General features: G+C 34.8%; 2 protein-coding genes across 3 annotated transcripts; both read left to right on the top strand.

The window, feature by feature from the left end:
- The first annotated feature begins 387 nt into the window (after positions 1–387).
- On the top strand, positions 388–6,822 carry LOC110376467 (uncharacterized). The gene is made up of 4 exons (XM_064038677.1): positions 388–531; positions 3,850–4,084; positions 4,640–4,729; positions 5,180–6,822. The coding sequence occupies exons 1-4, from the start codon at positions 529–531 to the stop codon at positions 6,379–6,381; spliced, it is 1,530 nt and encodes a 509-aa protein (XP_063894747.1). The 5' UTR covers positions 388–528; the 3' UTR covers positions 6,382–6,822.
- Positions 6,823–9,381: 2,559 nt separating this feature from the next.
- Positions 9,382–14,560, top strand: LOC110376461 (upstream stimulatory factor 2). 2 transcript variants are annotated; one of them, XM_021334940.3, is made up of 7 exons: positions 9,382–9,541; positions 9,713–9,756; positions 9,964–10,050; positions 10,516–10,593; positions 11,231–11,343; positions 11,785–11,969; positions 12,589–14,560. In XM_021334940.3, the coding sequence occupies exons 1-7, from the start codon at positions 9,486–9,488 to the stop codon at positions 12,746–12,748; spliced, it is 723 nt and encodes a 240-aa protein (XP_021190615.1). In that variant the 5' UTR covers positions 9,382–9,485; the 3' UTR covers positions 12,749–14,560. The 2 variants fall into 2 exon arrangements, with proteins under 2 accessions (XP_021190615.1, XP_063894748.1); XM_064038678.1 differs by lacking the exon at positions 9,713–9,756 and having other exon boundaries at positions 9,411–9,541.
- The last annotated feature ends 291 nt before the right edge of the window (positions 14,561–14,851 follow it).

Here is a 14,851-nt window from a genome sequence, read left to right as displayed (position 1 = left end):
TTTGATACCTACGGTGATATACTTACCTACTCATAACCTGAAAACTTAACATTGCATAACTTTTTGTTTATCTACGTTTTGACCTTTTTTATTTTTGTAACAAATTTAACAAATTAAGACCTTTCTTTTGATGTATCATTCGTCTATCTACATTGTATAGTTTCTGAGTAATCACGGGCGATGACTACGGCAAGTGGCGGTACTAGCGGCCAACTGTTCTTTGTCATAGCGTCTTGGTTTTTTTTGTAACAAATTCAGGAAAAGAGGAGTGAAAAGTAACAAATTACTACTAATTCCTGGCAAAGTTTCATCAAAAATTATGAGGTGGCCGCGCGGTCGAAATGGACACGACACAACGGCCAAAGCCCTCCAGACTAGTTTTGCAAGAAAAGGACGCGTGATCATTCGGCAGATCGGCACTCAGTAATCGGCGCGCGCCGAGTCGGCCGCCACGTCTCTAATAAGTGTATCAAACAATATTACCACTAAAAATATAATAAAATTGTTTTGTATAACAGAATTTTGATTATGGTAAGCTCATGTATATTAATTTTTGAGCATGACTTGTCATCTTTATTTTTAATTACATATTCATAAAGTTTTGACACGAACCTGTTTTTTAAATGGCTGCTAAGCGCTCCCATTACGACGATATGAGGTCCCGACCTTGAGGCGCGCTTGTTTTGTTGCGACGCCGCGCGCCGCCGCGCCGCGCCGACGGGGAATCCCTGAGCGAGAAACTATTTTTGTCGGTATCGGTGCTATATCAATGTTGATTTTATTCTGGTTTTTTTTTTGTTATTGTTTTTAATACTGACATTGTGTACTGTGTAGGAAACAAGTTGACTGTGGCTAGAAATCATTTCTGAATATTTTTATTTAAGTATTATTTCGAGGCATTCCAAACAATAACAACACCTACTTTTAATGTTTTGAGATAAATTTCATTTTATGATATAACAATATTCATACATCTACGATAGTTAGGTTTGTGTTACAATTTCCATCATGTGCTAATCGAGCTAGCGACATGCGAATCAGCGTCAATCAATATCACCCGTACCTACCTATAAATTATTTAAATGTAATCATTTCCTATGATCAAATTCCTTATCGCTAGGTAATTCATAGGTTATTTTTAGCATCACCGTATTATACCGATTCTAGGTAATATACATATTTTCTATGTAGTATAGGTAAACAAAGCCACTGTCGCTGACCGTCCGACCCTTATGTAGGGAATTCGGTATGCTTAAATCTTAATAGGTATTATACATAAAATAAAATTAGTTTTTTTTTTTATTTACTTCATAATAATGTCATTAGGTATATAACTTAATTACAAGAATGGAAATCAAAGTAGCTGCAGTAATAAATGAGAAAAGATTTTACCAAAATTCTGTATAAGTTTGGCAAGGCCTGAATCAAATCAATTGAGTGTCTGCAATACTTTCTTCCGAAGCGCTGCAATGAGTGGGCGCCCTAATCACGAGAAGACGTAATAGGTACTGACCCGGGCGAATCGTTCGTAAAATTCTAGAATATTCTGCATACAAAATATATACATACAAATCAACATGCATGCAGACGATCGCATATTATTATGTTTTTTCCGAGTACCTAGCATATCTAACTTTTGTCGCAAGGTCGGAATTTGAGTGTCAGTGTCAATAAATGAATTTTGTATGAGGCTCACTTTAGGTGGACAAACTCTGGATTTGGTAGGTACTAAAGAAAGTGGTCTATGCTTGTATTAAGTAGGTCGTGTAATGTCATATTTTATGATAACTTAAAATCAGAGCCGTATTTTATCTTAATCAAATAAATAAATCTTGACCACAGAAGACACTAATCATTAAAACTTATAAACAGGGGCCCGATTCTCCTAATTTTACTTAAGCGACATAGGGTGGTGGCACCCTATATCGGCCGTCTCCTAGTATCGGCCTTTTCGAGCAAATAGAATATAACTATAGAAATAGTGTTGAAAGCTATGCTTGTTTTGTGCAAAAATCGACTCTATGTCAATACGCATAACCTCACATATTTTCGTGCGGGTGCCTCAACGATTGAACGTTCAGTTGGCAACAGTGCACACGCAGGTACGGACGTGTTTCGTTTGGTAGCATTGCCGAGTCAAATCCCTGAGTCGACGCATTGCGTTGATAAGTATTTAAATAGAATTAAACACATTTATGGTAGTTTGTTTTATTTGTTCTTGAAGAAAAATAGTCAAAGCGTGTTTAAATAGTATATTTTTAAATATAATTGTTAGTTTTTACTAAATAATCGCGGGGCCGAGATTAGGGATCTCTTTTATTGATAAATCTCAATATCGTCCTAATGGCCGATATTGGGGAAAAGGTTGAAAACGTTAAAATACACTTAAAGCGATTTTATACATTAGCAGTAATATTAATAAGATTAAAACTGAAAGAAAAGCTCAGTTTGACTACTAGATCCTAACTTCGGCCGCCTAAAAACGATTTTTATTAGCTAAGGCCGATATAAAGGGAATTGATGCGTAATAACGGCTTCCTTACTTCTTCCTTTCCTACTACCCTCAAACTATACAATAAAAAGGGACGTGGTACATAATAAAAACTACTTAGATATATTAATTTTTGCCAACAGGTAGGAATGCCAATATCATGCCGGCCCAATCAAAACTCGCGAAAGATCAAAAAAAAGACAAACGTTTGCAATACGACCGTAGTAAATTTAAAGGAAGAACATTTATGAAATTACAAAGGGCAGTGAAAAGGAAACAATAACTATTTTGCTAGTTATATCAGCGGCAGGAGAATATTTGCCCCCCATGGTTGTTTTTCCTTACATCTGTAGGCCACCAAAAGAAATTGTCAATAGCGCTCCATCCTCCTGGTTCATAGGCTTATTGGATAGTGGGTGGATGAGAAGTGGAATATTTTGTTGTTGTTTGTTGTAATAATTTGTTCTTGAAGTTTCTTTATTTGTCTTAAGGTCTCTGCACAAGAAGATTAAGAATTTTGAATCATTGTGATCTTTAGTTTATTATTTATTTTAATTTCTATGACTGAGATGAAAGAAAAGACTAAGTAATTGTGATAAATAATAGTTAAGAAGTGACTAATAGTTAAGAAAAACGTTATCAGTATTTTTTACTTTCGTAGTTTCATTTTATTGACTTAACTTCACTTTATAAAAGGTATGCCGATATAAGGGTCACAGGCGGCGGATGATAGGGTGTTAGATGCCGATATTAAGGTAAATCGGCATGCTCGGAAAAAAACATCTATATTATCAAAAACAACAGAGAATTTGTAATTTTGCGAATGTAATAATAAAGTATCAGTATCCCTCTACCCAAAAAATGCATTGCAAGAAAGCAAAAGCTATTTACATTAAAATTACAAGCAGTCGAAGTTCAAAAAAAGTTGACATGGCCGATAATTGGTGCCACCACCCTACCTACGATTTACGTTCGACTCGGTTCGACTGAGATCCATCCCGACTCGATTACGATTGAAGCGTATGTGGCATTCCGCTATTTTTTCTTTGAAATAAACGTTTTTATCCTTTTATGTCATTCAATAATAAATAATTTTGTCTGCAATTGCAAAATGATTGTACAGCAAACTACCGTATAGACCAAAATCACCAAAATAGTCCAACCAGTCGCAAACCAATCGAATGTCATTGGAATAAGATTGGTCTTATATTAGTAGCAGATTGCCCGATAAGGTAAACTGCTATTGCGATCATATTGCGATTCAATTTCTATTCGAGATTTATAATCGGGCCCCTGATAGGTTTTGACTGATAATAAAGATTTACTTCATTAAACAATTGTACCTATATTATTTACAGATAATGGCGCATGAATACAAGAGATTTGTGGTTATAAAAATATTAAGCCAGAGAAATTATGACCTTGAACAATATGTATGTATTCCGAGGACTTGGATAAAGGTAAAAGACTGTGATAATGACGACGTGGTGTTTGGATATCCTTCCGAACACAGAGATAATATTGCAAGACTCATTAACCAATCCTTGGATAAAAGATGGCCTATATTGTTTGGCGAAGTGGTACATGATACGGGTAAGTTCGATAGTTTTGATGACTAGCTTCCGACTGCGGTTTCACCCGCTTCCCGAGATAACTGCTTCCCGTAGCCGGGTGGTGGCAAAATCTATCCTACTTATGACCTTCTACCGTGTGTAAGCTATTTCCCCTCTAATTTTCAGCTATAATGGTTTTTGGATGGTTTGGCCACGGGATATGGGGATAAATTTTTATTCATAGATGTTAAGTATATGTTGACAAAATAAACAAAAGTTATCTAAATTACACTAACTATGGACGTAATACTTACAATTTATTTATATACTTTAACTAACTTCCTCCCGCGGCTTCGCTCGCGTGGTGTGTAAAAAAGCAGAAAGAATAACAAATATACATTCTCACAATCTTTCAAATGTATAATAATATTAGTAGGATTTATGGAAATATACAATAGGACAACAGCATTCCTATCAAAATATAATTTTACTTATCTTAAATTAATTTTAGTATTTAAATATCTACGGAAACTGTATTATGTATATTGGGTATCCTACCTATTCATTTATGTTAACAACAACGAAATTTTTATAGAATCTCAAGAAGACGCTTTCGAAGTACTGGAAAACAAAAACTCTGGAGAAGAACATAAAACTGAAGATCAGTCAGAGAAAAGTAAACCAGGTAATTAACAACTTAGAAAAGACATAATATCATAGTTCCATGTTCCAAGATATAATGGATAGTTTCACCGGTTACTGATAAAGTTTATGATAGCCTACCAGGACTTATCTGGCAGATAAACTATAACTTATAGTTTCACATGTCTCAGATAGCGATATCTGAAAGAATTTATAAGCAGCCTTTATTCATCATCATCCTCCGAGCCTTTTCCCTACTATGTTGGGGTCGGCTTCCAGTCTAACCGGATTCAGCTGAGTACCAGTGCTTTACAAGAAGCGACTGCCTATCTGACCTCGTCAACCCAGTTACCCGTTAGTTGTAAGCAGCCTTTATTAAGCAAATAGTATTAAATATTGGATAACTAACTGACACTTTATCGGTAAACAGTGAAAACGGACCTTAATATAATATTACTAATCTCACTGAACTGAGTACACTTTTTTATTGCAGAAAATAAAAAAACAAAAACTACTTCAGAAAAAGAAAAATCATCTTCGAAAAGAATTAAACGCAAACAAACTGATTCTGGCGATAAGACGCAAAACAAACAAGCTAAAGCCAATAGAAGCAAAGATGAGACAGATGAGATTGAATTGCAAATATCAAAACTAATGGAAATCGAAAGGGAAAGTTCATCAGAAGAATCTGAAACTGAAGAATTTGAAGCTGAAGAATCTGAAGCTGAAGAATCTGAAAGTATATCTAATGATACGGAAATAGAAGATAATGATACTCCCACAACATCAAGAAGATCTGCTCGAGCTCAGTTGTCTAAGCCTGATGGCTATTACCGCCATATTGATGATTCTTCAGATTCAGATTACGTTCCTGGCTATGACATAAATTCAAAAAATAAATCGACTGTAAAAAAAGGAAGATCTAAGAGAAAGGTTTCTGAAAGTAATCGATCAAATCAGTCTGAACCTTCTGACAATAACGAAAATGACGAAGTGGACATTTCGAACACAAACCTATGTCAAATTAATGACGAAGTTCATAGTCAATGCAGAAACTTTTGTACCGAGTTTAATGAATCATATAAAAAAACGATGTCAATTTTTGATAATGCAGTTAATTACCTTCGACAAGTAATAAATGAAAATGAAAAAATATCGAAGGTATCAAGGAAGAAGTCGAAAGACGATAGGGAAAGATTCAAAAATACTTCTGAATCACAGCCACCGTTTGATGCATCACGTTACAGTACTGGAGATACTAAATGGACTATTCTATATCCAGAGCCGTGTCCAGGTCTTGTAGAACTTCTACCACACACAGGTGTTTATGTTTCCAAAGAAGGTCTCATTAAATGCCAAAACACAAACCAAGATGCTACAAAATTGGCCAGAGCTCTGCTTGAAGAAATTTTTAAAATGGAAGCTTTATTCGTTTGTTCTTTTACCGGTAGTGTTCCCAAACGTGGTAGCAAGAATAACTTGGAGGCCAGGCCAGGTCTGGATGTGAATGCAAGAGATACCTTGGTACGTTATGCCGAAGAGTATGGGTATGAAATGAATTTGGGGTATTTAGATGTGGTGTCTATTATTAACAGCATAAAAAACCAATTACAAAAGTACCACAGCCTAAGTCCTGAGGAAAAAAAAGGCTTACTTAAAAAACAAGCTAGCTTAAAAGTGAAATTTATTAAATAGCGTATTTTTTGTTATTATTGTGTTAGTGTAACACTTATAGATGTAACCGATTCGCACTTTGTCCATTTGTTGTGAAAAGAGTGTGAAACTGACTGATTGTAGGTTCTTACGTAATTGAATTATTTTTTATCTTACGCATTACTACATTACTTAATTGGAACTGGAATAGTCTAGCTTCCCAACAGTGATAGAATTTTTTTAAATGGGCTCAGTAGTTTCGGAGCCTTTTGGGTGCAAATAAAAAACACAAAAATATTTTGCCGTTCATTATATACCTAAGATGTAGATAAATTATTTAAACAGACTAAAGCTGTTCTGCATTGTTTAATGATACACTTAAAAAAAAATACGCAACTAATATTAGGTATGACATTGTATCGTGTATATTTAATTATCTTAATTCTAAGAAGAAAATCTTAGTGATTAATTTTTTTCACCATTTTTGGAGTCTCATCATTATTGGAGGAGTTCCCATTTTCATTTACATATGTGGGAAAAGAAATCTTAAGTTCCTTAGTTATGTACAGTTACCGGCACGGATGTCGAGCCCTGACCTTCACCTGCGCACAAGCGATTTACTGCCTTATTGCCTTATGCGTACAGGTGCGCAAAGCGATCCCCACTCTTCCGCCGAGAGCCCGACATCCGTGCCGGTAACTGTACTTGTTGAAACTAATCCTGAATATACCCATTGGAGAGATATCGGCTACGAGCCATTTGAAGATTAACTACTAGTCATGCTCTTTAAAACGTGATAAACCCACGCACTATATTTACTAGGGCAAAGTTCGGTGTCTAATGTCGGATATTATAGGTCGGTACATTTAAGCACTTCCATAATAAATTATACATCAGTACCTACTTACAGCTTGCAGCCTTGCAGTTGATTCTGGTTGTAACCAAAGATCATACAACTAGGGTTTCAGGAAAGGTTACTTTCTATTTCTAGTTTCTTTAGCTTTTATTATGCGAGAAAACGTATAACTCAGTAATTAAGTATTTCATTTCATGGGCAAATTCAAATCAATTTCTTTATTGCTTTCCATCATAGCAACCGACTTGAAAGCGTGTACTGCACTTTATCAAATGACTACATCTACTTAGGTATAAATGCAAAGGCTTCATACATATTAAGTAGGGTACACAAAAGAGGGCTGCATTGTCACATTGCATGGTGTCGATAAGCCGAGCCTTTCATCTGCTCGTTCAATGCTATCTCTAGCGACCACCGATCAACCTATTGAGTGTCGAGCCATCGATAAATCTGTCATAGGGAATGTTTTTATCGACACCGGACACATTGGTTTACAGCACTACGCCATACTTTCGATCAGTAGCAACTGATTCGTCACGAAACGATATGAAGTCTATACTATAGACTAGAGTTGCTACTGATCGAACTCATATATAGACTCTATAGAGGTGCCCATCTAAGCACAGAATTTATATAGGCTTAGATTTGCTATTCAATTTATCTAGATTATTATAAATAGAAATAAGTTCAAGGGCACAATACAGAGGTATCTAATATTGTAATCTAGAAATCTAGTATCTTTCGGAGAATCAAAACGAACGTCCATTGCATAAAGACGAGAACATTTCTAAATAACTGACTTCGTTAGCATACGAGGTAGGCACGAGCTTCCAAAGAGCGGTTTACTGCGCTGTAAAGCTAATTAACATTTTCACTGTAAGCCCTAAATGCCTCTAGTTAAATTGAGAATACTTCGTGCAACTGCAGGAAAGGGATATCTGCAGTGTTTTCATGATACCTTAATGAACAACGTAGGTAGGTACCTGATCTACCTATCTTTCAGTAGGTACCTAGGTACTTGTCATCAATTTCACGAAACAGCAGTGGTAGAAAAAAGTATCGTAAGTGCTTTTATGCAATACCTAAATTACCCGACAAAACTGGTTTGGACCAGTGAGTGTCGGTTTCCGTATTCCCAAAGCCCTGGGGGAATCGCAAAGCTTGTCAAAGACAGACGGGACTTCCTACAGTTGAGTTTACACCTAGAGGCGATTTAGAGACAAAGGCTACTTTGTGGTCGGTTTAATATGTAGTCTAATCTTGTTTTTTTTAGGTTCCTTGTGTAAGTAGATTATCTGTATTCCGATTTTAAGTCAATGTCATGTACTTACCTCCTTACTAAATAATTAGTAATTAGGTACCTATATGTACCCAATACCTACTTAGTTAATTATATTTAGTTAATAATTATTACCTAGGTACGTAGGAAATAGTGATTAAAATTCAAAAGCTGCAAAAATAGCAGGGAGTTTTTACCAAAGTGTGAGCTTTTCGATGATCGAATACCTATTTCGGATAATGTTAAGCTATTTTTGATTCTTCTGATTTTTTGTATTTAATTATTTAAAAAAATAAAACTTCTATCAAAACGTGTCATTTCCTAACATTACAACATTCCTAAAATTACAAGTCATGACTATCCTATCAGTCTGCCTACTCATCGAGGTAAATAATAGGTACCTCCATCTCTTGAAATACTGGACATTGACGCCTCCTATGGCGTTTGAGTAGCGTTCAAACGATCCACTTGTGATCGCGAGCCCCCAAAAGTAATAAAATATCAAAATCTGTTAGGTTGCCATCGGTATTCCGTGTTGCCGCTCATGAGACGCTGGCGACCTCATTTATTTCTCAATTTCTCAAACACTATTTTGCCAAGTAAGTTATTACTCTAGTAAAGGTAGGTATAAAGTTATCAGTCTGATGAAGTTCATCCTCTTGTTTTAGTTCTATGTCATGCCACGAGATGGCAGTGTTATAAGAAATATTTATGTTTGGATACACCCACATTTCTGTTTTAATTTTAAAGTTCTATTAAATATTTTATCAGAAAACCTTACAATATAGTGATTATTATATTTATTTTGCTTTTTTATAATATTCTTTTTTAATTAAGTTACTTTTTCCATCTATATATTACTGCAACCATAGACACACATCATTTAATTTTAATAAAAGACAAAAAGACTGGCAACTCTTATGTGGTTTGCATTGTTTGTGGTCTCATCACATGACCCTTTTATTTTGTTCCCGTGATCAAATTGTGGAAATTCAAAAATAATTACGCGCAATGGCCAAAGTAGAAATTGACGTTGATGACATGCATGAAAATTCACTTGATAACAGGTAATATACTGTTGAATTTGGTGTTATTTGTATAGTGCATTATATAATAAGGATTTAAAGCACCGAAGGTCATTGCTTTATAGTTTTGCAACTTGGCAGTCAACGCAGTGTTCTCTCGATATAGATTTTATTTTCAAGTGTTGTATTTTAATTTATCGCATTTATTTGCAGTGCAGATAGTGAATATTTGGGCATGGTAGATGAAGGATCATTTGGTATGTAATTAGTGTCAATGTATTTTTTTCTCTTATTCCTCATAATTATTATTTAAATTTGAACAGACATTTATGTATTTGTTTACTGTTGCACAGCATTAACCCTAATTTGCTGTAAGAAGTTTCAATTTAATTATCTGTGAGCATTAAGCAGTGTCATGGGGGTGTTATTCAATTAGGTTAAATTTAATTATGATTAATTTACAGGGAGTAACGAAGAGAGATCTCAACTTGTGGCTCAGCCTTACTTGGATACTAACGAGAATTCCACTACATATGACTTCAAAGATATATGTATGTATTCTGTTTTATTTATTCATAGATTTACAATCATGACAATATTCATTAGAACAGCCCAACTCAAAATTTTTCCTCACTTAAAAGAATGCACTCCTTTTATGCTTTAAATAATTATACAGCCTTGCAGCTTTTTGAAAAAACTTGTTTTTGATCCTAACATCAGTAGTGACTACAGTGTCTAGTGACAAGCAAAACAGTGGCTTACTTCATAAACTTTTAGTACAGCAATGTATAAAAACAGATAACAATGTTATTGCTTTACAACCATCTTGCCTTATTCTTATTATATGAAAACATCTTTGTCTGAACTGATATTCAAGAAATCTGGCTTTCTTTCATAGAATTTTCTAGACCAACACCAAAGTTCTATACCAGGTTGTTGTTATTGTTTCTAAACTGCCACAATTAGAGAATTAATACAGTCCTGGACAATGGCCTAACAGAATGGTTTTCTTTCAGCTGGCTCTGTGAAATATAAATTAATAACTATGACTGGGGAACAGGCTGGAATTAACATCACGCATTCACCATCACCTGGTAAGTGTGTATCGGAATCATTATAAAAAGCAAGCATCACCATGTTAACCAAAATATATTATTTATTTGGTTGAATCCATCCATACATTTCATCTACATATAGTAGGACTGTGCCATTAAATCCATTCAATGCGTAAATGTTACCTATATTATACGGTTTATATTCATATTCATATCATTTATTGCATTCCACAAGTTTCACATGGTGTTACAAAAGCTTACAGCTAGGTACAAAAGCTTACAAAAGTTACAAAAGCTTACAGGTAGGTTTATGAGGGTTTCTATTAATCTTTGTTCTTTAGACATCAATGAATGAAAAGCTGTCTATTCCTATTGACCGCATGTCTTCTGAAAGTGTCAGATAGATCAAAAATAAACAATGCTTGTTTATTTATTCTTATGATCTCCATAACAAGTTCAACTTATCCTTTATTGCGAGAATAGTGAGTAAACTTTATTACCCAGGCTTATTGGTTTGCCCATTAACTGGGTTGAGGAGGTCAGATAGGCAGTGGCTTCTTGTAAAACATGGGTACTTAGCTGCATTCAGTTGACTGAATGCTGACCCCAACATAGTTTGGGAAAAAGGCACGGAAGATACTCATGAACAGTAATATAAAATTGAATCTTGTTTCAGATGCAGAATATTTTGTAATCAGCAACCCTGTGGAAGTGTTTGGTACTACAACTACACCAAAGAAGAATACTCGAAGGGATCCTATGGCTGCCAAAGCCGTCACTGCAAAAAAGGTTTGTTTTTAAAATCACCAAAAGACCTTTAGTTACTAGCATCAGTTTTGTATCCAGTGGATGCAGCCATGTTCGTTTCGCCACCGACTTCTAAACACCCAAAGGCTTTTTTTAGCTTTAAAAAAAAATCTTTTTAGCCTTTTTAGGTTGATATAGTTAAAACCTCGTAAGTTTGATAAATACGATGCCAAACAGTTGCCAAAATTATAAAAGGCATTAATTATAACAATTAGAATACAATGTGCATGCCAGACACATTACACCATTCATTATTTTAATTAAACATAAATCAAAATGTGTAATATGATTATTATTTAAAGTATGGTCTGTTGTATATATGTAGTAAAAAAAGTATGTATAAGCTTTTGTTGTCTATACTTCACTATGAAGAAATGTCTAATAAAACATTCAGTTAGTTAATGAATCTCCTTATTGTTACAGCGTGACGACAAAAGGCGAGCAACTCACAATGAAGTAGAGAGACGCCGCCGGGATAAAATTAACAGTTGGATTACTAAGCTTGCTAATCTCGTGCCCAATTCGGGACTGCCTGACTCTGCTAGCAAAGGAGGAATATTAGCTAAGGCCTGCGATCACATAACTGATCTTACGGAGAAACAAAAGAGGTTGGTACCTATACATTTTTTTTTATAATGCCAGCAAAGAGGTTGGAATGTGTAAAGAAGGAAGAAAGCTATCCTATTCAACATTATATTTATTGTTTCACTAACTGATAGTGGATGTTGTGATACAATAGATGAGATCAGTATTTATCTCATGCAAAGATAAGATATAAATACACTACAAACCCAAAAATATTTACAGATATAACATAGATAACAACAAAAAAACACCTAGTATTGAATGTTTGTAATATGAATGGTTTAATTATATTTAGTTTTTTGAAATAATAAGGAACAAAAAGGATTGCCAGCTAGTGTTATTTATTAGACACATCTAGACATCCACCTATTATGAAAAAGGCCTAGATTTTACTTCCTACTCTTTATTTTGTTATTTAATAGAAATTTTACTTACCCTTAAATTGTATAATTGTTATAACTAACTACATCAAAAAGTACATTTTCTGCAAATCCTATGTAACTCTGTCTCTCGCTCACCATCATCATCCTCCAAGCCTTTTTTTCCAACTATTTTGGGGTCAGCTTCCATTCTAACCGGATGTAGCTGAGTGCCAGTGCTTTTTGTCTCACGCTTACCATTTACCTTAATTAATTGTTTCAGATTAGAGAAACTGGAAGTTGAGAACGAGAAACTTGTACTAGAAATATTAAGACTCAACCAGGAGTTGGCCGAAGTGCGCAAAGAGAATGGTTCTATGCGCAACCAGTTAGCCGACAACTGCATAGTGTTATCCCACAGGCCGAAAGGTCAGAAATCTTAGTTCAAACTGAAAGTGATGTGACGGACTTGATAATAGATTAACCAAGGTGCTGACTGTTTGTGAAGTGACAACTGAAAGAGACCTAATCCACATTGCAATCAATACTGTCGTTATGTCAAACCAAATGACACAGGTTTTATTTTTTTCAACTAGCAATACTCAATGTTTTTGAGCTGCATGAGATTCAATAAGCCATTTTGGGCCTTATGGTTTATCAGTATGATTATATTATGAACTGGGTAGCCAACAGCCTGTTTTTGTTTTAATGTTTATTTTGCCTGAAAATATGGTAGAACGTTGCTGGTTTTAGTAAAAAAGTCGAATGCATGTTCATATCTAGTTTTTAGTAGTAATGTACCAAATACTGGATATTCTCAAGGCAGCTGAGGCAGTATTCAGTCAATGTGAAATGTTTATCTTATCCTATTATTTTAGTTCTTGTATATTGACAACTTATACACTGTAATGATTTGTTATTATTATTTTCGTTTTATGAATATAATTAGTTAATGTTTTTAATTCTGACGCTTCTGTGAGTTTTTTAGGTGTATAAGTTGACAAATTATATCACAATAGACTTATATTTTGTTGACATGATATGATAGGGGTGGCAATCTTAGGTACCAACTGAAATATTTGAAATTGTTTTTGTAGAAGTCAATAATTGTGAGATTTATACTGAGTCCATTAGTGGCCAAAAACAGCATAACATATTCAAGTAAGAAACTTTGCTATTTTTAATTTGTTTACCAGAAGTTTTGTCACCTCTTATTTTTTTTTTATTCATCTTCCACTGCTAAAAATAATCATTGTTACAATTTTTAAAGTTTGTAGTCAAAACGTGTTAATAATAGTAAATACAATAGATGTGTCTGTGATCTGTGGCACTAAAGTTTAGACGCCTAACGATAGCTCTAAGTAATTAAACAAGAGAGTATGAATTGAAGTTGTATACAAAAATTATGTGAATTAATGTTATAGTAAAATTTAAGGCGATGTTGATGGAATCTGGCTGTAAGGGTCAGTGCACACTTAAACTGCTTTGGACTGTGCAATGTTCCAGGACTTCAATTGGTGTGACTTTTCACATATCATTTAAAAATAAGTCCTGTTAGGTGCAGTCTTATCCTGAAATGCCAGTCCTATGTTGAAGGCAGAAGCACCAATAGCACGAACCTCAGCATAGAGTATGAGGTTTGTTTTTACGTTACTGCTTATTTATTTTTTAGTTACGAAAATGTTGTTCGTGCTAGAGGTGCTTAGTTATAGTTTTGCAGTTAGGAAGTTTGAATACAGTCTTTCTGTACCAAGCCGAGAATAACATGACGATGTATTCGTAGCTGACATACGAAATGACGTCACGGTGTTAATTTTCAGGCCGCGGTATACTGAACAAAGTCTATTTAGTGCTGGATCCCATTTGCACTGAATGATGGCTAAATTATTTATAGAATCACAACTTATTTATCCTCTTCCTTCGTGCTAATGGGTCCAAAATCCTGTATGAATGTTCTAAAATAACTATGTATGTTGTTCTAGTTATACATTTTTATATGATACTAGTTATAGAACTTACGAGTGCGTAAGCAAATAGTTTTAAAGTAGGGTATGCTAGCTTTAAGAGTTCATTTGTTCATTATTTAACAATTGGCTTACAATTGATGACAGCATTTAAAATCCACATACAAATGAATCACAAGGAGATACATGCATATAAATGTTACACCGGTTATGTTGCAGGATGAATCATTTGGTATTTTATATTTTTTTTATGTAGCACAGTCCTACTTGAATATAATCAGGTGTTGTTGAGGTTTTGTGTTTTATTTTAAATAGCTGAAAACCGTATCTTCGAGTTGTATACCTTCAAAAGACCCTTATTTAGGCCAGGCAGGTTTGACATAAGGGTGTGTCTACACGGTGCATGTAGCTGGAGCAAGTTAGCATGCGCAAGTTGTGACAAGGGCACGCGAGTGAGTGTTTTGCTTTGGTACATGCGCGAGTCGCCGCACATTATTAAAATGCATGTAACCTGCCATGTGCCTCAACATGCGCAAGCTACTTGCACCTGAGTGACAGAAAATCGGTCCGATAGAGCAATGG

Source organism: Helicoverpa armigera, chromosome 16 (assembly GCF_030705265.1).
Source record: "Helicoverpa armigera isolate CAAS_96S chromosome 16, ASM3070526v1, whole genome shotgun sequence".
Classification (NCBI taxonomy): Eukaryota; Metazoa; Arthropoda; class Insecta; order Lepidoptera; family Noctuidae; genus Helicoverpa; species Helicoverpa armigera.
The sequence above is the reverse complement of the archived record's forward strand: the minus strand, read 5'-3'. Positions and strand labels throughout refer to the sequence as shown.

Bases quoted from the DNA above. Each gene is read 5' to 3' on its own strand.
- LOC110376467 (XM_064038677.1), top strand. The intron at 4,085-4,639 runs GTAAGTTCGATA...AAATTTTTATAG, and splicing joins CGAAGTGGTACATGATACGG to AATCTCAAGAAGACGCTTTC. The intron at 4,730-5,179 runs GTAATTAACAAC...TTTTTATTGCAG, and splicing joins GTCAGAGAAAAGTAAACCAG to AAAATAAAAAAACAAAAACT.
- LOC110376461 (XM_021334940.3), top strand. From the start codon at position 9,486: ATGGCCAAAGTAGAAATTGACGTTGATGACATGCATGAAAATTCACTT. The intron at 9,757-9,963 runs GTATGTAATTAG...ATTAATTTACAG, and splicing joins GGTAGATGAAGGATCATTTG to GGAGTAACGAAGAGAGATCT. The intron at 11,970-12,588 runs GTTGGTACCTAT...TAATTGTTTCAG, and splicing joins CTTACGGAGAAACAAAAGAG to ATTAGAGAAACTGGAAGTTG.